The 27940-nt window shown below is 35.4% G+C and overlaps 1 protein-coding gene and 1 long non-coding RNA gene across 3 annotated transcripts; both read right to left on the bottom strand.

Annotated features, from left to right (window-relative positions):
* Positions 1-511: 511 nt before the first annotated feature.
* LOC111506579 (facilitated trehalose transporter Tret1) lies at positions 512-26171 on the bottom strand. Of its 2 annotated transcripts, none has more exons than XM_074182007.1 (2): positions 25972-26171; positions 512-654 (listed from the first exon to the last, which is right to left on the bottom strand). In XM_074182007.1, the coding sequence occupies exons 1-2, from the start codon at positions 26117-26119 to the stop codon at positions 623-625; spliced, it is 180 nt and encodes a 59-aa protein (XP_074038108.1). In that variant the 5' UTR covers positions 26120-26171; the 3' UTR covers positions 512-622. The 2 variants fall into 2 exon arrangements, with proteins under 2 accessions (XP_074038108.1, XP_023017469.2); XM_023161701.2 differs by lacking the exon at positions 512-654 and adding an exon at positions 10059-11776 and having other exon boundaries at positions 25972-26164.
* On the bottom strand, positions 2910-3886 carry LOC141485404 (uncharacterized). The gene is made up of 2 exons (XR_012467179.1): positions 3308-3886; positions 2910-3201 (listed from the first exon to the last, which is right to left on the bottom strand). It is a non-coding gene; the product is annotated as an uncharacterized lncRNA (long non-coding RNA).
* Positions 26172-27940: the final 1769 nt, after the last annotated feature.

Genomic DNA, 27940 nt, shown 5'->3' with positions numbered 1-27940 from the left:
CATATTGAAATTTTTCTGAACTCTCATGAATCTCTTGAGGTTTTAACAGTAGATTCCTTTCGTTAAAATTTCTCCATGTTCTGCGGATAATTTTATCACACTGTAAAAAACTAATGAACAAACTGATAGGAACTTTGTTTGAATAGTTTTGTTCCATCGTTTTATAGGTATTTGAAACTTCTGTAGCGACAAAAATGTCATTATTATTAAGACAATGTAATTATAGCCTGCTCAGAAAATACCGAATAGAAATACCACACTGAAGGGATATTTTCACAAATAAATGCTCATGAGTTTGAAACTTGACTAGTTAGGTATACGCAAGATTCACATAGAAAAAAAGCAAAATTCAACAGCTTTCTGAATTTGTGACAATACACAGAGTATTAGCACAGGGTGTCCTTTGTGAATTTCCTGATTTTTTTCAGATTGTTCAAATTGTTATTGACTGATCCTCGTACTGAGAATTGAATAAATTCATATTATTATTATTACTTCATTTTGAATAATAAACATTCAGTTACTTTTTCGAACAAACAAAAATATTGTTTTTTTTCACCACCCTGTATTGAAGTTATGGAGATTACGCTAACAAAACCAAATATCGGTACCATAATATTCCTTAACTCAAAGATACCAGCATTTTTCCGATTTCTGAAAAAAAAAATTAAATTAATTCTTATTTCGAAAACGGTAACAGACAGGTATGAAAAAATATCGAGAAAAGTTGTCGGGTAATTGTTGAAGAATCCAAAAATAATATTATATACAGGGTATTTCATTTGAAAAATCGAAGTTGTTACTAGTTCCTAATAGAAGTGACAACACCGTATTATCGAAATTATTTCAGTTGCGTGAAATATCCGTATTGGAAATATGAATGAAAATTTGAATTGAGTTTTCTGAACACTGTTACGCCTCTGTGTAATGTCTGTGTCTGGTTGTCAAGGGATACGTACCTATCCTCGGAAACCAATAGGATGGGTCCTGTTTTCTTTACCTCTCGCTAGAGAGTACCCTCGTTCAGACAGTATGGTTTTAGCATAATGTACGAAAGGTCTAGTTTAGTAAGAAGTGTTAGTTTATTGTGGAGAATATCAAAGGTTCTCATTTGTATAAACTTACTGATAGTGTTTCTCACATCAAATTAAACTGATCGAACCATTGTCATATTCGACATTCTGTGAAATCTGTAAACAATGTGTGATAGAATAAAGTGTGTTACCTAATTACCTACTTCGCATTATTCAACAGTATAAGTCCACTAAAAGGATGCCAGCAAGCCCAAAAACCAAAATTGGTACCCAACAGTCCGAATATGCTCGCTATTGAATTTTCAAAGTAATCCGGTGCCTGGTTCACCAGAACCGTCTAATGTGTCATCCACTGTGAATCAGGCTGTATATAATCTGTATATAATTGATATCAGCATAGCCTTCATTTGTCTATTCAAAAATGTGCCTCAAATTTCGTGACCAATGTTTATTTGCAAAATATTTTGAATGAAAACTGGAAGCGTGGCTACTAATTCATCAAGACCTTCTCGTCACTTTCAATTAACTAATCCGCAACATATGACTGATTCGCCCCCATGCGAAAAAGGCTTTTATTATGTGATTAAGGGAGCGTGAGTACGGTCCTTTCGAGGTGGCCATTACTAGACAAAAACCGTCAAATTGATAGCTGCCTCCATTATTTCGAAGTGGTTGTTAAACCAAAAAAGACCGTAAAAAGAGACGGAGCATCTATAGTGGAGTGGATCGCTGTAGGCTGTTTTTGTCGCTCCGGATTTATTATTCATATGGACGCGTATTCATTCGAAGAAGGGTGGATGGGTTTTCAAGTCCGCTTGTGACGGTTGAATATCTACCAATTCCATTCAGTTACAATAGTGAAGTCAGAGAGGTTTTCGATGAATGACAGGTTGCAAACAACGAAATTTCAAATGTTAATATCAATTAACGAATTCTGAAATACCTGAAAGTCTATTTCATTAGGTTCTTGTCTACTGATAAAGGTATCCTAGCGACGTGTTTTTTACGCAACAGCAATATATTGCTTTGCTAATGACAGCACACTTGTCTCGTCATTCCATTTGGATTCCATGGCATAGGCTACGGAGGCATATCTTCAGTGCCAGCAGGAGGTTGCATATCTTAATGAGGATCTAGAAGTGATTTCGAATTGGTGTGGAAGTAACCAGGTTCACTTCAATGTCACAAAAACCCAGGCATCGGTTTTCTTCAAGAAGATAAGTGCCTCCAAACCATAATAATGTCAGGTCAGACAGTTACGCTTTCTGATTCAATGAGTTTGTTGGGGGTTATAATGCCACGATCATGTCCCTGGAATTGCAGAGGTTGCCTCTCAAAAGCTTGGAACACTGTTACAAACCAGAAAACTGTACACACCTCAGCAACTTTTGATGCTTTATAAAGCTCAGATCAGACCTTTGGAGTATTGTTCTCATGTATGGAGCTCTGGCCCAAAACATACCCTGAAGTTGCTGGAAAGTGCTCAGGTAACTTAGCACATTTGATTCCACCAAGAGTGGTACATATCAAAAATACAGGACGGAATGTGGCTGCTCATCGTTTTGAGTTTCAACTTAGTACACCTCGAACTTCACTGTTTAAGAACTCTTTCATCTGGAGAAATGCATTTATGCGAAATAAAATTCCTGAGGACGTTTTCCAAATGAATTTAATCTCCAGCGATTCAAATCCCATGTGAATTGCCACTGTCTCACAGGCACCGCTCTTAGAACGATCAAGGATTCATATATAGTATTTCATTACTGAAAAAGCGGTTCGACAGAAATTTGTTCATGAACATAAATCTCCTATGACTGTTGAAAAAAGCATTCAATTTTACACAAAACAAAATATGAAAACAATTAGAAACACAAATAGCTTTATGTCACACTTATTGATATGATGTTCATCTGTTTATTTGGAAAAAGTTGTTTCAACAATTTTTTGTGTAATTCGATGTTTATATGGAAGTAGTTGTTTCGATTGTGAATAGGTGTGCGCGGTGGGGGGTCGAATAGATCCGCTGTCGTCCCAATCGCGTTGACAACGGGACATGAAACTCATCACGGGGCATTTTAATGGTTTCCTAAGCAAAGCATGTTCCTCTATTCATTTGACGTACTGTCGGACAACGGACAGTGTCTTGGTGTGTCATGATGGAACGAATCTAAAAATGAAAATAATTATAAGTAGATGTCTAAGGCCACTTGAGGACCTCCCCCCACCAATTGACCTTCACCTTGAATGACGTTATATGATATTGAGTTACGTACCAGACGATATGACCTTTAACATTGTTGTTGACCTTGAGATTCGGATCTGCCCTAGTTGGTGACCTTAAAGTGTGAGTTTGAAATATACCTCGAGACCTTGATCTATACATGTTCAATATGACATTGAACATGCGGTTTAACCTTGAGATTCAATCTTGCTGGATACGTGACCTCGAGGTTGAACCTTGATTGATGTCACATCATATGATATCACCCTTATCCATTTTTTCTCCGAAACATGGCCTTGGACTTGCTATGATACGACTGTCATGCATTACCTCAAACCCCTCACTCTCGTTGATGATGATTTTCTATAAAGGCTTAGTGTTACATAAATTCTCTACAGTTCAGACTACCTAACGTAATTAAATAGTTAGTGATTATTTATTGAGTTGTGGCCACGACAGCAGGGAGTATTTACCAATCCAGGAAGTGAATATCATCGTCACAAAGGTGAACATATTTTATATTTTTGAATCGTAATTTCATTATATTCATGAATATATAGTATCACCATTAAAGTGCGCACCATATGGGAAACTATTTTTTCGAAAAGTTTCAATGAAGTTTAACTTCGGCACTTGTTTGTGCTTAAAATTTAACTTAAAATGATGCAGCCAACTGCGACCCACTGACGTTCAGTGTTTGTCAAATTAAACTTTTTTTTTTGAAAAAAATTGAAAAAGTGCATTTCTAGACCGAACTTAACAAAAAGTTACTTGAAAAGTTGTGTCTACGACAATTTTATATCCATATGGCAAATTTTATGCAACTAGGATAAAGTTAACGTTTTGCACAAGTTCGGTTAATGATCATCAATTCATGTATATATAACAAACTAATCATGGAATTTAACTTTTCTGATACATTTTCACTCATACGCACATTTTTAGAGAGAAATTAAAAATTTGCTATAAAAAATTTAACATGACTGGTGCAACGTTTCAATCACTTGGTTATTTTCTTAAACAAACCTTTCGAAAAAGCATAGGCAACTAAAAAAAAATGCAAATTATTTCGATAGAGCTATTATTATTTTTATGAATTCTAAACAACAATAATATTATAGAAAATACAAATGGGTACAAAAAATTACTTATTGATCTAAATGAGGTTGTCAAACACTTATAGCCTACATTTCAGTATGTCGTCCTCCACGTTCAATACAAATTATAGTCCTTCTACTGACATCTGTAACTGCATTTTCAATAAATCGGAGATTTATATTTGCACAGCACTCGCGAATGGTATTTTCCAGATGTTGTATGTCAGTAAATGGTCTACTTCGGTACACTTTTTGTTTCAGGTAACTACAGAAGAAAAAGTCTAAAGGCGTCAAGTCGGGTGATCTAGGTGGCCAATAATGTTTCCAGTTACGTCCAATAACTTTGCCTCTGAACATTTGTTGAAGGGACTGTTTTACAGCAACCGTGTTATGTATTGGTGCGCCTTCAAGCTGATACCATAGGTCGTATTTAATATTTAAAGGCATATTATCTAAAACTTCACTAACCTCATTCGAGGTTGAGGAACATTCCATTTTCTTCTCTCTCTCCTTGAAACCAGAATAAAAACCCCAAACGGACATCAAAATCTCTTTCTTCTAATGTGTTGAAAAATTTTGGCTTGTAAGGCCAAAATTGATTCTTTAATAAAATCAAACAACACTTTTTCTCTTGTAATTGGTATTTTTTATAATATCGGTTATGCTCGTTTGCCCGTTTTCAATCACTTTTGAACAAATGTTAAGTTGGGCCTCCTCATCATATTTACTTGGAGTGTGCTTTTTCTCAAATTGATTTGCTACGGATCCTGTTTCTCTGAATTTTGAAATTATCCTTGACACAGTAGTATGTTGAAAATTTTTTCCTGGATGCCGTTACTGGATGTTAGCTACTTGCCGGTATGTTGTTAGCTACTTAAAAATTTTATTCAACGTGATTAAGCATCCTTACCGCTCTAGTTAGTGTTTATAAATAATACTGTAAATACCGAATATTGAAATTTTAATGTAATTTCAACTCTAGTAATTTTATTATTACTTATTGCAGTTTTTGAGTTGTGTCTGCTTTTTCAAAATTGAAGGTACTGACGTTTGTTTAAGAAAATAGCCAAGTGATTGAAACTTTGCACCAGTCATGTTAAAATTTTTATAGCACATTTTTAATTTCTCTCTAAAAATGTCAGTATGAGTAAAAATTTATAAGAAAAGTTGAACTCCATGATGAGTTTGTTATGTATACATGAATTGATGACAATCAACCGAACTTGTTTCTTGAAATAAAGGGGATATCTGTCAAAAATAAGCAAAACGTTAACTTTATCCTAGTTGCATAAAATTTGGCATATGGATATAAAATTGCAGTAGAAACAACTTTTTCAAGTAACTTTTTATTAAATTCGATCTAGAAATGCACTTTTTCAATAAAAAAAAAGTTGAATTTGACAAACACTGAACGTCAGTGGGACGCAGTTGGCCGCATCATTTCAAATTAAATTCAAAGCACAAACAAGTGTCGAAGTTAAACTTCATTGAAACTTTTCGAAAAAAAAGTTTCCCATATGGTGCGCACTTTAATGGTGACACTGTAGATAATTTGAAATATGTCATTGAAAATTTAATTTTGCTATAATTCAACAAAGTGAAGCTTTGGAGCAGAAACCTATAACAGCTCTGGTTATTGATAAAGACTATATAATTGGAAAAATGTCAATGTATTCCACACGATATCGTAAATTCATTCAGGTAGTTTTGGAAGCATGGCTTCCAAAACGTTTCATAGGGGTCAAAGTTCAAATGATTATGCTGGTGCTAAAACCCGATCATTGATGAACTTCAATGAATTGGATTGAAAATTTTGAGAGTATAACTACAATTTTTTTTTTGTGAATAGTGGAAATATGGTAAATAAATATAAAATATGAATCAACTTGCTCATATAGACAGGGTCAAATTACAAATGGGCATATTTATTTTTTTCACAATATAATTTTTAAATTAATGAGAATGCAATTCTTGTATTTTCAGAGCTCTCCATCCTATAAATATGTGGGTCAACATTCAGCACAAGAGTGGCCAGTGGCAGTGGATTTGGATTCTGCCATGAGAAAAATGGCTTGGGAATTGGCTGATCTAAGTTTTGACGCTCTACATCCATCAAGTTATGATTTGTGAGTGTATGTTATGATGCTGAGGAGAAGCGAAAACTTTTGGAGCTTAGTGAGAAGTATGAACTTGGTGTGGCATTGTGTCATAAATATTCGTATGGAAGCAGGAATTTTGACGAATTATGTGAGCTGCTGATTGAGGCAGACTTAAAACAATTCTTTGACGACATATGCACCTACCTACCGCAGAATATCAAAGAGAATTATCAATTGGAACCACGGTGGTTTGTTTCCACCATCTGACTACTACCTGACAAATATGAGCTGAACCAGCGCAGTATCACTGATCTGATACCGTAATAAAGAAGCTTCCTCAGCAGTATTTCGTGATCCACACAGTCGAAAGCCTTCGAGAAATCGCAAAATACTGCAGCAGCAACCTCGCCACTATTGATTCCAGTATAAACTTTTTCAATGGGTGAGAAAATTGCATCATTAGTGCCTTTACCACTTTGAAAGCCAAACTGTTCTTCATTGATGATTTTATGTTTTGACAGAAATACAGTTATCCTCAGCTTGACTAGTTTTTCTATAAGTTTTCCTACTGTGGAAATTAGGGAAATAGGCCGATAATGCAAGGGGTCGTCCTGATTTCCTCCTTTATATAGTGGTATTACCATTGGTATTACCAATGATACCTTCAGGAAATCAGAAAATTTTCCTGATTGAAATGATGCATTAATAATATTGGTCAAAAGTTGTAATGTGTTATCTGTGAGATTTTTCAAAATGTTTGCTGTAATGTCGTCGTAATCAGATGACGCCTTTTTTCCAATGGAAACAATCACCTGTTTCAGCTCATGAATATCACTGTCATATAGAATGCACGTTTCAGAATTGAATTGAATTGTTCCATTGGGTCGTTCTGAGTAGTCAATCTTTCAGTCAGTTTTTCTGCAATAGAGCAGTCATATTCATTGAGAACGTTTGGTGAAAGTGAAACTTCATGTACTTCATTAGATTTACCTCTTAGGTCATTAATTACTTGCCAAGTTTCTTTCGATTTGTTATCAACTTGTTCGAATCTATTTTTATAGTTACTTTTTTTTGCTTGCCTGACAACCTGCCTACAGATGCTGCGGTATCTATTGAAATATCTTTTAAATAAGATATCATCACTGAACTTCCGAATATAGTGCAGCGATCGCATATTTTTTGCTGAAATTTTTATACCACGAGTAATTCAACGTTCTTGATTCTCAATTTCTGAATCGGAAATGAACTATTGAAAATATTCACCAAATGATTGTAAAAATTTGAGAATGAATCCTGGTCATTTTTCACAATATCCCAATTGGTATTCAGGCATGTATTATAAAATCTTCTATAGTTCTTTTTACTAAATAATCTGCTGAATCTGTATTTATTCTGGTTTATTACAAAATTCACTTTACAGTAGCATAAGTAGCATAATATAGCTTCGTGGTCGGACGTACCAGCTGAAGTAATATCACAAGAAATATATTGTTTGTCTAAATTCGTACATAAATAATCTATAATTGTGGCAGAATACTGAGAATTTCGTGTAGGGGACTCTATATGCATAGTCAAATTGAATGAGGTTAAAAGGTTATTTAGAGATTGGGTCGTTACAGATTTTTTGTCTGCGAAATTAATATTTAAATCTCCTGCTATCAGAATAGTTGCATTTAACGAAAGTACATTGAGAAGCTGTTCTTACTTTTGTATAAACATATTTACATCAGATGTGGGTGTTCTATAAACACATAATACATACATGTTCAATATTTGTGAATGTAACAAGCAAAATGCAAATGAATTTTCTTTTAAGTAATCATTGATTTCTCCACGTTGACGAATTTTACTTTCAGTGAGTTATTTTGAAAAATCATGCTTCCTCCATGTAGGCTCTTAATTCAGCTGTTTCTTGACATTTCTATATAATGAGGTAAGTTAAAAGGTTTATTATGAGCAAGCCAATGTTCAGTCAACAAAATCAGATCTGGACGATTCAAATCCTCTAGGAAAACAGATAATTCGTTATCTTTGTTTCTGGCTGACTGAATATTCAATAACATAAAGAATATTGAATCAAGGTTGGTTGTGGTTTTGCGTATCAAAGTAGGGGTCTGATGTGTGGGAGTAGTTGATGGAAACATTGTAATTGAACTTGCTGTTGTGGAAGATTCTGGTTGGGTAATGTTGTCCAGGATACCTGTATGTTCTTAAAGGAGCTCTGCTGTATTTCCTAGGATGTCCAATTCCGTGGGTATCATATGCAGAGTTTGTGTTTTCTTTTGTGTATAGTTGTAAAGAGTTGTAGAGTTTTGAGTTACCATTATATTGTTTGTAGTTTCTTGACTGGAGATATTTTTCTTCATATTGTCTTCTTGGTTGGTGATTGCGCGTTTCTGTGGCCTCCTGTTTGAACAATAGGACTGAGGTGTTTGACACTGTACCCGTGTCTGCTCAGTGGATGTCTTTTCGTGTTGTGTATTGGCACGAAAAAACTGAATTGGTCTGCGCTCTATGTTTACCTTCGAGTGTGTTTTCTGTGTCATCATACCTTCTTCATTACTAATAATTTGCTTGGGTGTTGATATCCTCGATTTATTGTAACATGAATGGGAAACATCTCTGATCAAGTTATCTTGTCCAAAGTTATCGAATACAAATAAAATAATTGGCCGGAAAAGATTTTTGTTTACAGCATTCGAAATTAACCATTTTTAGTTTCATGGCAGATTTCAATTTTGAATAATTTAAAATAATAGTACGCCTATGGTCTATGATTCTACTTGGTGTTTTTGTAAATTACTTATCAACTGGTTTTTAGGGATGACATGTTCAATCGTGTCTCCTCAAAGGCAATTCCAATAATGGCAAATGATAAAGGTCCTCTAATTTCCTGGGTATTACCACACAGTTTTCACTTCCAATAAATTTTTGTTCAAACAAATTTTTTCCCAGCTAAACAGTGATATAATTCATAACTTTGTCTGTTCGTTATTTCTGGATGAATTACAATTTTAAACAGAGCACATCTTTTAATCGTAGCACCTGAATTCTCTAAAATAAATAGGTGTTTTCTCTAAATGAATAGGTGTGAGCCACAATAAACCCTTGCGGGTTGCGGTGGAGGATCGAATATACCCACTCACTTCAGACCTAACCTAACCATACATTTTATCTATATTCTTCATTTTGTCAATTTGACTGTATTCATAATCTTCCTTTTTCGAATATTCTCGAAAAAAAGAAGCTTCACACTATATGACTATATGACGCTATATGACGCCTATCGCCTACTGTGATCAAGGTAATGAAGGATAAACTAAATAATATTCGTCTGCTTCCTACTAAGTTTTTCATTCGTTACGACTGATTTTGGTTTGTTAAACCATTCTCAGGTAAACTGGTTTAACTAACCGAAACCGGTCGTAACGAATAAAAAACTCAGTAGAAATCAGACATAAGTTATTCATTCTATATTCAATATGAATTTCTATAAAATGAATAGGTCATCAATCGAACAAGTGTGGATCTATGTTCCCCTGTCGAAATTATGACTTCACTTCATCTTAAAATAACGGTTTGGTGTTGGGAAAAAACTTCAGTAATATTCATAGTACAGAATGAACTTTATTAACTCATCACAAAACATATTCACACTATAACTACTCAAACCAATAATAATATATTGTGAGTTACTAAAACACATCGGTTATATCAAAATTAACAGACATGGCACCAATAATCTGTCATATTCATTTATATTGATGATATTTCGGGATAAAAAACGAATATTTTCAGCTCAAATGAACAGCAGAATAGGTATGAAATTTACTTCATATACATATTCATATCATAGAAATACATTTGTAGATTTGATCAAGATTTAGGTTAATGTAGCATGACAGACTTTTGTTAAATATTATATTCCCTTTGAATGTAATAACTGAAATACTACAATTCTTCATTAACATAAATCGTTTTGAATTCCTGAAGGTGATTAACCTTTCATTTCAGGTAACTTGAAGTACACGAAACAAGAACCCAAGAAGCTGAAAAATGAAAAGGTCCAGATGCACCAATGTATTCCAATATACTCGACAGCGATGGGAAATACAGTAGACGTGACTATCATCAAGAATGTAACAATAATAGTGTTGAGAAACGTGGCTGCCGATTTCAGATCACTTGGAAAAAGTTCAACCATCAGCAAAGAATATGGTCCCAGTCCAAAAAAGTAAACCACTACATAAGTTATAATAGACAAAACTGGCAATAATCGTATATTTTCAATGAAGCTGATATTGTTAGTTTTAGAGAAAAAATATAATCCATGAAGAATTAATGAAATGCCAGTTGAGCAAAAAGAAAATAGGAGCAAAGCCCTCTTTCTCATTCTCTTATTGATTATTCTGATCAAAAGAAATACAGATAGAGTTACAGTGCACCCGATGAATAACAGGATTACCAGTATATATCCAGCTGGTTGTGTATGAGCTTCCATGAAAATGGGTCCAAGAAATGGCATAATCACAGCAACTCCAGATAAATGTTGTGTTATATTTGCTACCAACGCAACTATCATGTCTTCTCTCAGAGCTGGTGTTTTAAACAGGTTCAAGAATCCACTTTTCTCAGATTCCATCCTAGACTTTGATACGTCCTCAATTTTCAAATAATCTTGCTCTATTTCTTTGTTGCTTTTATTGCTTCTTAACTTCCTCAACGTTTTCATCGTTTCTTCTTCCTTTTCCTTCATTGCTAGGTACACTGGTGACTCAGGTACAAAAGTGTAGAGAAAAATTAGGCTAATAACCAGAGGTACTGTACACAATATCGAGGTGAAATACTGAACTTTTTCGAAGTTTCCCAAACTTGCCATAAGGATTACTATGAAAGAATAAGAGTAGCTATTTGGCAAAGCCAAATACATGAGAGGCATAGTTTTTTCTCTATTGTGATCTTCTACAATTTCTCTCAAGTATAGCTGTACTGCCAATAAGGCTGACCCTGCGAATACTATAAATATAGATCTTGCTATGTAGTAAAAATTTATATGTGTTCCGAAAGCCACGGCAATATTCGCAAATACCATTCCTATAGACATGTACTTCATAGTTTCTATTCTCCCTATAAAATTTGGCAACTTTACCATGAAGAAAATCGAAGATAAATACATTACTAGCGGTAATCCTATTAACAATGACATTTCACTTATTTCAATGGGTTCTCCCAATGGGTTGATATTCGTGTCATTATTTCTCAAATCTGGCAAGATGAGTGGGGTCCATACTAGATTGAATCCAATTGTCTCCATGATGAGATATGCTGAAAAAAACGTTTTATATGGTCATTTTAAAAATGATACTGAAACATATTTTTAACATATATTCAAATATTTTTTGGGAAAGAAAGTTTTTGGCTTTCTACTACTCCATCTTTGTACAAAAAGAAATGTGGGAATCTTCCAAAGAAAGAAAAGAAGTAATCAATTCGAAAATAAGTAACTCTATACACGGATGTGTAGATCATGCAAAGAAGTAACTTTCAGACAGAAATTGGAAGAAATAGCCCTCCTTTCAATATAAACAAGATTCCTTCTGGCTGGGATTCAATCAAATAAGTTATTGAATGTCATTACGATGAAATAAGTAGATCAAACTTATTCCGTGACATAAAATATCGTAATATGAATGAATTGTGTGGTTTTCTCTTTTACTATTTTCCAGATTGATACTGAAGAGCTCTGAGGCAAGTGTCTCATGGCGAAACATCGATGTCTACCAGTGAGGATGACAGTGTTCCGTATAAGTGAAATTTAATCATTCATTTAGTATATTGTGTAGAAATCCTATGAATGATATCTGATATAATTCCATGACGACGAATGTTTGAAATAGAAAATGAGTAGAGAGAAGTGTTTTTTGTATAATTCAGTGTTCATTTGTAAGTATTTGTTTCGAATGAGTATTTCTTCCGTGTAATTCAATGTTCGTATGAATGTAGGGAGGGCTTTTTTTCAGTTTGTGTCTGAAAGTTACTTCTTTGCATGATCTATACATGTATGTATGGAGTTACTACTTTTAAAATTGATTACTTCCTTCTTTTCTTGGGAATATTCCCACATTTTTTTGTATCCAGATGGAGTAGTATAGAAAGCCAAAAACTTTCCCAGAAATTAATCACTCCTAAAAATATAACCCCTTCAATATTTAAATATTCTTTCACGACGAGTGTTGATATTGTTTATACTACTCATTAGAATCATAACAACAAGAATATTCCTCAACTAGAAATGAGAAAAAGATAGTATTCATCAAGAATGAAATAGCTTTTTCGATTTTTCATATTGTTTTACTGAGACTTCTGACCCCAGTTTCCTAGGGGCAGTCTCTCAATATCATAGACTTCAAGGGTCATTCTTTCAAGGAACTTGAGCATTTTTCAGATCAGAGCTTTGCAATCACAAAGCCAGTGTTCTGCAGATTCAACGGCAACTACGGTCTGATTCACCAATTTTTTTGTAAGTATTATTATGTATATTATTCTATTAGAATAATATGTGTGTTAAGAATCACACGTTAAAAGGTAAGACCTCGTTAATCCTTAGCTCACACAAGTTTCGACTTCTGAGGGTTGTCGTTCGTAGGGGTGCGACAGCTGGTTAACGGAAAGACAGATTTCAAACTTTTTTTTTCAACAGTTCCTGTTATCTGTTCCTGTTAGTCAACATCATTTTTGGGGGGATTTTGCATCCATATCAGTTCATCATTACAAGTGAACGGCTTCATATATCGTTTGATTCTATGTGATTGAATATTCAAGAAACACTTTATTGTCAATATGATCAGTAGATCATTATCGGTTTCAAACCTCAAAAAAATTCATAGCATATCGTGGCTGAGTAAGAGGCGTTGAAGAGAAAGTTGTAAAAATAACTGTTCGAAGTGAGTTTTAGGTTAATATTCCACCCGAGTAGTTTACCTCTATGGAAAAATCAGTCTGAGTTCTACTTGGAGATGCTTCAAGTAATTCTTCTGTTAGAATTGATAGTGAGACGTTTTTTTCCAGTCCAGCTCTGGAGACGATTCAGAATCTTTTACGTGATTTATGCTATAACGCTTTTCGTATTGTACTCCAACATAGAATTTGATAAGTAATGATTTGAGAACGCACAGGTTTATTGAGTGCCCGCTACATCTAAGCGATGAGGTGGGTTAAAGGGCACAACAGGAGTAAAGGTAATCGCATTGCCGACTCTTTAGCCAAGGAAGCGGCTGGACTAAGAATTTTAGGACCAAGTGACACCCATGGCCTGATGACTTCGACAATTGCACAACTAGTCAAAAGTTACACCCATGCTCAATCTCTAAAGAGATGGGATGAAATCAAAGGATGTAATCTTGCCAGGATCACCTTGGGCGACCCTGGGAAGCTGGCGCCGAAGAAATATCTGGCGATGACCAGGAAAAATCTACGCCTTACAGTAGGATTTCTGACTGGCCACTGTCAGCTAAGGAAACACCTACATAATATGGGGCTAGTGGACACACCTCTATGCAGGATGTGTGAACAGGAAGATGAGACTGTCAGGCATGTCCTGTGCGAGTGCCCGAGTTATCGTCAATAAGAGAGTGTGTGTTCGGCGAGTCTTGGCCTACTCCTGCCGATATAAAGGAGATGTCTCCCAGCGACCTGTCCACCTTCCTGGAAAGGACAGGATGGACGACGACCTAGGAGGACAACTCCTCGGGAGGATGTACAATGGGTCACATGTGGCCTAAGTGCGTGGGCTTACACTCACCCTCCCTACTCTACAGATACAGATACATCTAAGCGATTTAAATAATTAGTCGTACTGAGCCCTGTAATGTAGTAAACAATGCCAAGAAATGATCAGAACCCTAAGTTAAATTGGGGTTTTCTATCGACTTTTTTTTTTGCTTATTCTCACTTTCCACAATCCGAGAAAAAATTAAAATTCTTATGGAGAACTTTACATAGATCGATAAGAACTCTTATTCCCTCTAGCAAAAATTACTTCCAATTGCAATTACTTGCAATATAAATGTTATATCAAACACTATCAATAAGAAAATGATTGATCCTGATTGATATTGATTGATTTTCAAGAAATCAACTGGGAGACTGCTTATTTTCATCTAACATCCTCCTTTCAGCCACTAAAGTTGATAATTGGAAAAAGTTGTTGGTTCAGGTTTTGAATATTTATTTTTCAACTCATTATTCATTTCTCTTTTCTTTATATTAGTTATCTCATTCTCCATTTAACAATTCAGTATTACTCTTATGATCAATTTCAAGTAATATTGAGGATTCTTAAGATGATAGATAGCATGCATCAAATGTTCTGACATTAGTTTTCGGAACATGTTATGAATTTGGGGAGTATCTGAAAATCACTATGAGGGCTTGAGATTTTAATGGATATCACCGAAAGAAAATTAACGGGGTATTTTTTAATGTATTTGGCAATGTTTTCCGAGTAAATTTGTTGAGTATTTCCACCTCAATTATTCATAATCCTAATGAAAAATTGTACTAGAAAACTTCAATACAGGTGCAGAAAGGCAAACTCCTATAAGATACTGCGGGATTTTTCAGATTCTGAAACATGAAAATACACAATGAAGTTGATGAAAAAATGGTAATTTCCTTTAAAATATGTTTTTGTTTTTAGATTTACATTACAGATAAAAAATTCAACAGAAAAAGAAAGGATGAATTAAAATTTGGTGATAAGAAGTAATGAGTGTGGAATGTGAAACTGTAAAATCGCTAATCGTAGAGAAAACAAATCATTTTTACTTATCGAAATGAATAAGTAAATCGATTGAACATTAAGTAGGATATCAATGATAGATCTGTTTGAAAAATCTGTTTAAAATCTGTTTTTCCGTTAACCAGCTGTCGCACCCCTACGAACGACAACCCTCAGAAGTCGAAACTTGTGCGAGCTAAGGATTAACGAGGTCTCACCTTTCAACGTGTGATTCCTAACACGAGTTGGACGATAGCAAGTGAAAATCGATCGTTCAAACTGAACCACCAATCAACACGGCAGTCAATTCGAGTGAGTGAACAAAGCACCCACGTCGAACTGCCTGGCTACCGACCGATGAACAATAAAAATGAAAATAAGAAATTGTGACAACCAGAAAAAAAGATTTCTAACCAAAATACTTCACTATAGTTCGATCATTACATTGAGAAATAACTGGTCAATTTTAGAATATATTTATATTAATAATGGCGGTCGGTAGCCAGGCGGTTGACGTGGGTGCTTTGTTCATTTACTCGAATTGACTGCCGTGTTGGTCGGTGATTCAAGCCCTAGTCTGAACGATCGATTTTCATTTGCTATCGTCCAACCCGTGTTAGGAATCACACGTTAAAAGGAAATACCTCGTTAATCCTTAGCTCGTACAAGTTTCGACTGCTGAGGGTTGTTGTTCGTAGGGGTACGACAGCTGGCTAAAGGAAAAACAAATTTTCAACAGATTTAAACAGAATTAAACCAATCAACCAAATACACCCATAACATTAGTAAAATAGCAATACAGATACATTGAAAAATATACGAACTCTTCAATAGGATCGGAAATGAGCAACATATTTTGAAGGTCAATGGCTGAAGGGGCCCTCTAATATCGTAAACGGTTTTGCCAATCTTTTCAAACAATCGTATACCGCTTCTTCCCCTTTTCAACCAAACTCTGATATTGATAATAATCACTTTCTTGATATATCAAGCTTCAGTGAAAACGAAGTATACGTGGCACTAAGGTCGCTCAAGCCTTATGTCATCTGGACCACTGGTCCAGATGACATTCCAGCTTTTATCCTAAAAGATTGTGCACTTGTGCTTGCTCGTCCTCTATTTATACTAATTAATATCTGCTTGAGATCGGCTACAATACCAAGGATCTGGAAATCATCAAAAGTTTGTCCCATTTTCAAGAAAAGAGATAGACGAGATATTTAAAATTATCGGCCTATCACAATTATTTGCAACTTTACGAAGGTTTTTGAGATTCTGCTGGAGCGAGTTATATATCGGCATGTTAGTTGCAATATAAGTATAAACCAACATGGTTTTTATGAAAAATTGTTCAACGGTCAACAATCTTCTGACTGTTACCCAACATATTGCTGAATCTATTGACAATAGGGCCCAAACTGATGTTATTTACACATACTTTTCTAAAGCCTTCGACAGTCTTGACCATGGCATTCTACTGAACAAACTAGTAGCCTTTGGATTATCTCCATCCTCAATCGCACTCTCTTAGTTCTATCTACGGGATCGAAAACAATATGTTCAGCTCAATGGTTTCGAATCTACCGAATATAGTGCTTCTTCCGATGTTCCACAAGGTTCAAATCTGGGACCGTTGCTCTTCAATATATTCATTAATGATATTGCAGATGTTATAGATGTGTATTTCCTTTTATATGCCGATGAACTGAAACTATACTGCTTCGTTGAGAACATAGATGATTGTGTGAACCTCTCAGCAAACGTAGGCCGTGTTGTAGATTGGTGTTATCGAAATAACTTGTCGCTGAACCCGAATAAATGTAAGGTCATGTCCTACAGTTTGAAAATGAATATCTTGATCTTTGATTATTCAGTAGAAAACGTTTCCCTGGTGAGACCAGAAACATTTACTGATCTTGGCGTCACATTTGACACTGCGCTATCATTTAATAGGCAAATCGATAATATTGTAACCTCCTCCTGTTGTTTGTACAGATTAATTGCACGTAACAGTAGTGATTTCAATGAAACTTCGACCTTAAAAACTTTATTCTATGCTTTCATAAGATCAAAGTTAGAATACGCGTCAGTTGTGTGGAGCCCCTTTTATCAATATCACATTGATAGAATAAGAGCAATTCAACGACGATTTTTAAAACTGCCAAGCCTAAAAACCGATGGCATGTATCTTCCAATAGGAACAACCTACTCTGAATTGCTAAAAAAGCATAACTTTTGCAGTCTCGAAAAAAGGCGTGATTATTATAGTGTTGCACTAACCTATAAAATTATCAAAAGCATAGTTGACTGCCCAACATTACTGGAAAAGTTTAATATTTGCATTCCTGGAATCTGTTCCAGACACCCGAGTACTTTCTATATAAAAACATCTCGTACAAATGTTCTAGAGAATTCTCCGATCCATACCATGTGTAAAGTGACAAATTCTGTTAGCGATAATTCAGATATATTTAGTTGCAAATTGTCAAATATAAAATCCCACTTCCTAAAATAATTGTTTTGTCACCTATAATGAATTGTTTGTAGTGTTTGTAGACTTTACAGTCACTTGTTTGTGATGTATCTATTATACTCTGTTATTCCCTGCTCTGTAATTGGGCTATGTTCTGTAGATTATTGTATTACAAATAAATAAATTAATATGAAAACAGTTAATGGAAATCACAGAAATTTTTCAATGTAAATAATTTACATCACTGAGCTCTGTAATATGATGGAAATTAGGACACAGTACATATTGAAATATAATACAATATATTGGTATGTGATCATGAATCACAAAAATATACTTGATTCCTAGAATGAAAATAGAGCATTAATTGGTTCAGTTCATTCAGAAGATATGGGCAATCAATATCATCATGAAGTCAGTTTTCTTGAAAGGAAACAGGTGGAGTATTATCTTTTCAGTTAGAGATTGTACATGAAGTATTCACAAATGTATTTTTTGTCGAAACATCTTGCGTAGAAAAACTAATAATTGGGAAATCTACTTACAAAAATTCAATATTACTTATCTGACATTCATAAAAAAATCATTTGTAATTTACATTCAAATTATGAGCACACAAAACAAACATAAAAATGTTATCAATTTTCATGTCTTCGAAATAATGAGAATTTCTCATGCACTTATAAACTTTCTTATAAACTTATGAACTTGGATTCGAATAAGTTTGTCGCTTTCAATAACTGTTAGTCTTCTGACTAACTGTTAGTCAGAACCTCCAAAAATTGGCATTTTTTCCTCACAGAATTATAAAAAAAGATGTTTGAAAAATGTTTTGCTTTTGCAATTTCATGACCGTATACCACTATTTCATATATCCATTTTCTTAACATTTGAATTTTTTTTTTTGCAATTTCATGACCGTATACCGAATCTCGTCAATTGAGAACAAACATTCTCTTGCCATTCGCGATAAATATAGAAACATCTAGGACAAAAATCGATATAGGTATTCAGTTTATATTCACTTCCTCACGAGCAATACAGGGTGTTTCAAATTCGATCCTCAACATTGGGATCTCGGAAACTATGAGAGATACGAAGATGATTGAATTGGAGCAAAGTTGCGCATTTACCTGACTAACAATATGCCGTTGAGGAAGTTCTGAAATTCCGAGTATATCCGGAGATATCTGGAAAAAACAGAAATTTCGGAAAATGGTTTTTATTTTTTTGAGTATATTTTTCGAAGGATTTGAAAATGAATTACACTTGACCATTGGCACTTTTTTCCTGATACAAAATGGTGTTTAGTTTTCTGGCCACCATCATCGTCTTTCGGGATACAGATTTAAATACATTTCCGATGTCCTAACACTGTTTCTATCGTATTTTTAATAAGATTTGTATCATTTCATATTTTTCTCCATTCGTGAAAGCCATTTCCAAAAATTCAATGACTTGTTCACTAACAAAATTTTGAATTGAAGGCGTTATATTTTTGGGAAAGGAATTTTTGGCTTTCTACTATTTCATTGAGTGTAATAAATTGAAAGTCAAATCAAGAAACGTCAAAGTCAAAGCCTAGTATGATAAGATTTTTATTTTAATACCTCCAATTTTTCGAAAAAGAATTATAACTCGTGATACATCATTGAAAAGGTAAAATCTGGTTCTATTCATAATAGAAAGAATCCAATGTAGCGCCTATAAGAAAAAAAAAAGTTGATGATGGTGGCCTGAAGACGAAACGTCGGATATAAAATCTGAAAACACCATTATGTAGCAGGGAAAAAGTGTCAATATGGAAGTGAAGTATATTTCTGAATCCTTCGAAAAATAAAGTCAGAAAAAAATAACAACCATTTTTCGAAATTTCTGTTTTCACCGGATATCTCCAGATATACTCGTGATTTCAAGTTAGGTAAATGCGCAACTTTCTTCCCCCCCATTTAACAATCTTCGTATCTCTCATAGTTTCCGAGATCCCAATGGTGAGGATCGAATTTGAAACACCCTGTATATCATGCGGATTAGTTTTAATGTCAAATTTATATTATTTGGAACCTAATTAGAGAAAAATGTTTAATGCTGGTATGAAAATGAAGGTCAGAATACTTTTACGGTTCTCGAAAACAAATACACAACCACAGTACAACTGAAAACCCCAAAAAGATTCAAATAAAGACACCAGTTTTATATTTCGAGTACATTTTCAACATATACTTTCGAATACTTTTTTAGAAATAACTCAAAAAAATCATCCTGTGCTCAACAATATCAAGAAGAATATTACTTGGTTACTACGAATTCCGATCGCTTATCCCTGATAACGAATATCCGATCAAATACAACAACCCAGTGTGATAAGAAGTGTAAACGTAATTAATTGAATGAATAGGTAGGCCAAAGCAAACATAATATTGAAGATGCATAGAAATTCTAGTGTTCTCATCGATTAGCTTCTGTTTTGTCGAAATCTCTCGACGCAGAAAATAAGATCAGCTCAACTTTGAACACATTTCGATAGATGGTGCAGGAATCGTATTTCGTATCAAATCTCCGGTTTAAACACCATATCAGAATATTCCTAAATGTCAACAACACTGAATATTAAAAAAGCATCTTGACATTGTCACGATACATCACTTAAAGTGCACTCAGCACCTATGTTTCGGAAGGTCATTTTGATTTCAGACAGGTTGGTTTTGAATTGAATGCTGAAATTTATTGGATCTCTCTATCTAGAGACCGTAGGTCGAGAGTAGTTGACAAAATATGTCACATAGATAAGAAATTCTAGTGATCACTCTAGGAATATTGTATGCATCTTGACAATATAATATTTGTCGTTTATTGACAGAATTTCACTCTGTCATATTTGAATCTTTGGTGAGTCCAATTTTTGTTTCAAAATGAAGTTGTCACTATGGAAAAAAAAATTAAAATATAATACACCATACCGATGAGCTGGTGATGTTTACAATGAGCCACATCTATAAAGATTGATTCAATTCAGTACCGTGTTAAAAATAATTGCAAAATTTAAGCGAAGTGGTTCTGTAGAAAATTATTTGAAGAACACGAGGAAGACTGAGAAAAATTATCTAGGAATTATGCACCCAATTAATTGATACTCTAAAAAAATTAATATTGATATCACGATAAGACGATGATTACTTTTTTGTTTCCAGAAGGAGAAGAAAACAACTTTTTATTTTAATGTAACAATTGATGTACAGATGAGCAACCTTGTCTTCAAACGGAACAAAATTTACGATGGTAGGCCTGATAATATACTGGTTTTGTAATCGAGTGTCGCGATTTGTACTAACACGAAACTAACGTTTGGTGCGAAATTCAAACAGCTGACTGTTTCAATTTCAATGAAAGTAGACCTTTCCCTGACGCTCACCACTTGGACAAGAGAAGTGAAGAATGCTTCTCATTTATAAAACACCATATCTCATTTATAAAATCTCATGAGGAATGCCGGTGAAGAGGTATGCAGAAGAAGTGTCGTTTTTTAGCAAGCATGGGCATGAAGAGGAAAAACTGTAAAGTAAGCAGTGACTTTTTTGAAACTATTCATTTTGGACATACTATTAACAGTCGCAAAATTTCCATTGCATATTATTACTTGAAATTCATGAAACTTACATTCGATTTGAAGAATTTTTAATTTTTCAGATTCACTTATCGAATAAAGTTAACCGTTCATCATTTCTTTTGAGAATCGTGAAACTATTTTGACTTTGCAAATTTCTGCTCAATTTTTCATATTGTCTGTTCTGTTTCTCAAAATATGTTTTTCCGTTAAACAGCTGTCGCCCCTCTAGGAACGACTACTCTCCAAAGTCGAAACTTATGCGAGCTAAGGACTAACGAGGTCTTACCTTTCAATGTGTGATTCCTAACACAGGTTGGACGATAGAAGGTGAAAATTGATAGTCCGGCCTTGCGCTTTGAACCATCGGTTCACACAGCGGCTAATTCAGTGAGTGAAGCAAACCACCCATGTCTACCCATCAGGCTACCATCGATGATTTGTCACCGGATTAGTTTCGAAATGAAAAAAATTGACATAAAAACTGGTGCACATGACATGTTGTCCACGAAAGAGTAAATATAATTCAAATATCTTGATATTTCAAAAGATAAAAAACTACTTTTGTCAGGGACAAAACACAAGCACTTCATAAAATACCTTAAGGGGCTCTGCGAAAGTAGTGATTCACATTGGATTTGAATCGCTGGAAGTTAAATCGTCCTCGAGAAGTTTATTCTACATGAACGCAGTTCTCCAAATGAAAAAGTTCTCAAACAGTCAAGTTCGAAGTGTCCTAAGTTGAACCCCAGAACGATGAGCAGTCACAGTCGGTTGCGTATTTCTGAAATGAACCGCTCTTGGTGGATCTTATGTGTCAAGTCACTTCCCGTGAAAGTATCGTTGGAAGAGGGACAAATCTGCAACGTTTCTTGGATTTTCCAAACTATCAAGGTTGCAAGTGATGTTCGCGTCTCCAATCAGACGAAAGGCTCTTTTCTGGATAGAATTCAGCAACTCCAAGGTGAGTTTGGGGCCAGAGCTCCATACGTAAGAACAATACTCCATAGAAGATCTGATCTGAGATTTATAAACTATCAAAAGTTGCTGAGGTGTGAACAGTTTTTTGATTCGGAAGTGTTCCAAGCTTCTGAGAAGCAGCTTTCGCAATTCCAGCAACATGATTGTGCCATTTCAACCCCCAACACACTTATCGAAGCAGAAAGCGGAATTGTTTGACCTGTAATTATTATATCCGGTTCGGAAACATTTATCTTCTTGGAGAAAACCGATGCCTGGGTTTTTGTGTCACTGAATTGAACCTCGTTATTCTCACACCAAATTGGAAATCATTTCCAGATCCATATCAAGAGTTTCAACCTCCTGCTGCCAGTGAAGATGTGCCTCCGTAGCCAATGTCCTGGAATCCAAATGTAATGACGAGACAAGTGTACTGTCGTCAGGAAAGCAATATATCGGATTCTTCGTTTTTTCTAATGAGCCGTTTATATACTATAAAAAGGGGGTTGTAGACAATATGGATCCCTGGGGAACACCAGCAATGATAGTAAAAGTATCCGAGAGACATCCATAGACGGCCACTTTCTCCTAAATTGATGTAATTATTATAGGTTCTATAATAAAAAAATCCAACGTTTGACTGATTTTTTTTTCAACATTCTGTGAAGAAATTACATTTCTCAATGTAAATTTTGACAGGTACTGACTAACGGTGACACTTTATGTAAAATGTCCAGGTCATCGTTCATTTCGGTTGTGGATTCCAAATATCGTCAATGGTATAATTGAACATGGTATCTATTTTACGTCTTCTGTATAAAAGACAATACAGCATATGGATAAATTCAGACGTAGTAAATTATGCTCATGAAGCATAGTGCTCATGAAGTGAGTTTCCAAGCTACCTATATAATTTCGATATTGATAATTTAATATTCAATATCATTTATGTGACAAAAAAGCAATAAAAGATTTTTGAGATGAAGAAAGTCAAAGTACAAGGGAAAGATTTAATTTGCAGGTCATTTGTGCACGTTATCCTCCGCCCTCTATACTTTTGGCCTTTTGATTCACTGCACCGTTGTCCGTTTTCCCGCTTGATTGGAGTTTCTATAAGTTATGGTTCGTTGAATGCTACTTTGTTCAAAATTCACGCAGTTTCCTGAAACTTCTTCTTAAATCAGTTCTTCATATTTGTACTATAAATTGATGGATGTAGCCGTTACTACGTGGAAGGAGATCAGGATGAAAAGATAAATGAAAATTTCTATGTTTTTTACCACTTTTATTTGTAACTAACGTTACTGCATTTTCATCCTATATGGACATTTTCAAACTCAAACAATAAACTCTGCTACTTCCAAATTACTCAATTTTCGTCGTTGGGCGTTTTTTTTTCGCTGGTCGATAAAAACTTCCAGATACTGTTTTCACTGATTGAGGGAAGTCGCATTCTAATGGTATCAGGTGAGGAAAGCAAGAGTTGGGTCTGATCAGTTTCAATACTAGAACCTGGTGCAGATCCTGGAACACGATCTGTTGCATTTCCATAAAAAAATCAAACCACCAAAATCAGACGATGACATATTCAATTGAATCCACCAACCAGTAACCGTTGGAAATTGCCATGAGGCTGTGAAGTTCCAGTGAAGATAAACCAGCAAATATGATAAGCTTAGGTAAGGTCCAAAATGAGTGGGTCTATTCGGCTCTCCACAGCAACCCGCAAGAGTTCATTGTGGCTCACACCTATTCACACTCGGCCAAATAAACCCAACCTCCTAACGAAGCCGATTAATCTGTATGGTGAGTGGTCTTTCAAGTCAGATGGTAAGAGTTTGGCTCTGCCGAGCTCTAAGCTCTTTGTGCCTGCGGGGCAGGCACAAAGTATATGCTCTGTTTATGAGGTGGTCTGATAGTCAAGTTGCAATAATCTCACCTAGATACCCACGACAACCTTCCCATATAGAGATTTTGCACGTCAGCTACACCTGATGCCTTAGATTCAGCCGTGCAGGGATTTTTCGCCTCTGGTTTTGGTGAATCATCACTTGAGCGCAAGGTATAAGGTACCCCGCTCTTGAGGAGATGACTCAGTCGTTTCCTGGCTACACCACCAAACCTTTTTTTTAAGTTTCAGTTGTTGGATCAGGATTTGGTCAGTTGAAAAGCTCTCGCTCCTGAACTAAATTCACAGGGAGGTCAGTTCGAGTCGTAAAATCGACATCCATCTCCTTTGTAGACTCGCTCCTGAACTAAATTCACAGGGAGGTCAGTTCGAATCATAAACTTGACACCCATCTCCTCTGTAGACTTGCTCCTGAACTAAATTTACAAGGAGGTCCGTTGGAGTCGTAAACTCGACATCCATCTCCTCTGTAGACTCGCTCCTGAATTGAATTTACTGGGAGGCCAGTTGGGGTCGTAAACTCGACATCCATCTCCTCTGTAGACTCGCTCCTGAACTAACTTTACAGGGAGGTCAGTTGGAGTCGTAAACTCGGCATCCATCTCCTCTGTAGACTCGCTCCTGAATTAAATTCAAAGGGAGGTCAGTTGGAGTCGTAAACTCGACATCCATATCCTCTGTAGACTAGCTCCTGTTCTGAGTTTACAAGGTTTACAATTTACCATCAAGTAGTACAAAATTGAGATGAACCACAGGAAAGTACAGTATATCCACAGAAAGTTTGAAGAATCTCAATTGGAGTCGTTAGCTCGACATCCATCTCCTTTATAGATTTAGCGTCAGAAAAAATTTTTAAGTTCACTCTGTCCATAAAAGTCACACGAGTAGCTAGGGAAAGAAGATCAGTCACGGGAGAGCCCCACATTACCGTGACAAGACGATGCTACGACGAGAGGACGCCCGGTATCACGAAGGTTCCGTAGAGACAGATGATAGGCTCTGTGTCATTTATCCTCTCGGCACGGATACACACACATTAGGAATAAGCCATCGTTGGGATGCCATTCAGTTAGGGAATAACAGAACCACAAGTGATTCTGTCATTCCCGTATCCAGCGGGGCTACGTGAAAGCGGGCATCCGATGGCCGGTTTGCTCAACCCCCACATCCCAAACCAAGGCACTCGCTTGGGATGTGATTCAGGCAGTGAAAAATGATCAAGGACAGCCGACCCGCACAGCAAATAGGGTCAAGCTGAGCATATTTCATCTCTGCAATTTACCATCAAGTAGTCCAAAACTGAAATGAACCCCAGGAAAGTACAGTATATCGACAGAAAGTTTGAAGAATCTCCATACATGTTGACCAACGAAGCATTTGGCTAAGCTAACTTAGATGTCTGCAACGTATAGAAACTCCTATTAAGCTGTAAGACGGAAAATGGAAAATGGAAACGCTGCATAGAACCGGAAAATGGAAACAAAAAAAAACCAAAGTACCTCATCAGTAGTCTCAAAATATCTGCAACCCAGTTATCACCCGATAACGATTGTGAATATTGATAATCGAATTGTGGAGTAGCTTGAAATAATTTTTTCTCGTTACTTTTTATCTCTATAATTTTTACATTTTTCAATAAACGCTTCAACATTCAGCATGACCAATTTCTTCGTACGCCTGAAAGTCAATCTAGATCTTCACACACTAAATCAGAAATGGGTAAAGTTATTGAATTTTTGACCTTCACATTCATAAACACATACATATACATTTTATTCTATCAAAATCAAATTACCTGTTGCTGCAGAAAAACGGAAAATTAACGTATCCTTTTTATTCTTCTTTTCTAATGTGGGTTCTTGATTTTTCTCATTGCGAGTAGTTGGTATATTACCACTTTCCTCGAGAATTTGGCTACCCTTCTGTGTTTTCACTTCGATCATTTCTTCGATTCAAATCCACCTTGTATCACCAGAAATGAACATTGAATTGAACTGCTTTATATTCCACAGCGTAGTTGTATACTTTGATAATCTAATCTCTAGAACAATATTTAGTAAGGAATAAATTAAACTGCATCAAATGACATTTTCGAAAACACTATGCGAATATGCAATGATGCATATTTGCCAAGTGCTACTAATTACATTATTCTTTATTTGATGAAACAAAAAAGTATGAGTCATGCTGTTCAAAGTTTTTCAGGCAACAGGTTTTCTCTACCATTCACGTGCGAAGGTCTTCAAGAGAGGTTTCAAACACCTTAATTATCGTATTTGCAAAATGAAAATATGAAAATGCTAAATTATATTGAAAGCAACTAATTTTATGAACCAATGAAATAGGAGTGAGTTGAAAACATTGTTCGAAAAAATCTTGCTAAGGGTAGCTAGCACGTCAATAATTAACAAGAGTTATTGAATTGATATCGTGATAACTTCTAATATATTCATTCAGATTATGAAGTATAAAGTTTAATCATAATGTGCATAAAATGTTGGGAACAACTAACGATCCAAATAGCTTTCCAATTAATACATCATAATGTGTATAATGAGCTATCCTTAATATTCAGACATACGCCATCGCAGACTCCTCAGTACACTTCGAAAAAACAAACGATTTTTATTGAATTAATTCGTTTAACTTCGAAAGGATCAGGCAGTGTATCTCGACTTCGTATGAAATACATCGTCACATGTCAACCACTCCACACAAAAAATAAAAGTAAAAAACGCAAAATAAAATTTTGACGATTTTCAAGTGTACGCTCTCCAAACAGACAGACAGACTATCTGTCGGAATAATTCGTTTCATACTATGCAGCGATTCAACACGAAAAATATCGAAACAAAGAAGTCAGTTTTTTTAGACTTCTACATCATCTCAATGTGAAACAATCACAACTAAAACTGCACTAGACAATTTGTTTTATACCTAAATATGTTTATTTATTGAATTCATGAATGTTGAAATTCAAGTTTTCAGGCCTTATCTATATATGTCTGTGCAATCAGTTACATTCATAAATTCAATCTTTAGATACATTTCAATTGAAAAAAGTTCTGCAGTGCATTCATCGGTCAACAGTAAAATGATTTTACACGTCGCCATTCAGTTGTTCGTGAGATAAGTGATTCGAAATTTGAAACAAAGGTGAATGACACTGAATCCGATATTTTCAACAATGAAACAAATCAAAATTCCTTTTGGTTCAACGGATATGGGTTCAAGGCTATAGTTTTGAATTGAACCTCAATATTTTTTTGAACTATTCGATAGAATAGGAACTCTTGTTTCAATGGTATAACATCAGTAGCAATCTCTATTAATTATGGTGGTATAAAAACTATCTTCCCCGAACTAAAAAGACGGTTGAGTTAGGTGTGGTCCAAAATGAGTACGTCTATTCAACCCTCCACCACAACCAGCAAGGGTTTATTTTGGCTCACACCTATTCCCACTCGACCAAATGAACCCAGCTTCTTAACGAAGTCGATTTGTTTGTATGGTGAGTGGTCTTCCAGGTCAGATGGTAAGAGTATGGCTCTGTCGAATTCTATAACCTGATTTGGTCCTCAGAGGAGTAGGCACATAGTATGTGCTCTGCTGTTTGATCATTTCCCAAACAGTGGCGCCACACACTGTCTTCCGACAGTGACCTGTAAGAAGGCCTGTTAGACATCGTAGTTCATCCCTACTGTAATCCAACAAATGTTTGGTATCAAGCTCTGAAGGGTGAATGAACTCCTTGGAGTGAGCCA

The sequence above is a fragment of the Leptinotarsa decemlineata genome, unplaced genomic scaffold (assembly GCF_025532065.1).
Source record: "Leptinotarsa decemlineata unplaced genomic scaffold, Ldec_3_MD MMD2_tig00026328_RagTag_RagTag, whole genome shotgun sequence".
In the NCBI taxonomy this organism is placed as follows: Eukaryota; Metazoa; Arthropoda; class Insecta; order Coleoptera; family Chrysomelidae; genus Leptinotarsa; species Leptinotarsa decemlineata.
This window is presented reverse-complemented; position numbering and strand designations above follow the sequence as displayed.

Excerpts from the sequence above, each read along its gene's own strand:
- LOC111506579 (XM_023161701.2), bottom strand. The coding sequence starts at position 26,119 with ATGATCGAAGTGAAAACACAGAAGGGTAGCCAAATTCTCGAGGAAAGT. Across the intron at positions 11,777-25,971 it reads CCGTTTTTCTGCAGCAACAG|CATATCTCATCATGGAGACA; the intron begins GTAATTTGATTT and ends CGTTTTTTTCAG.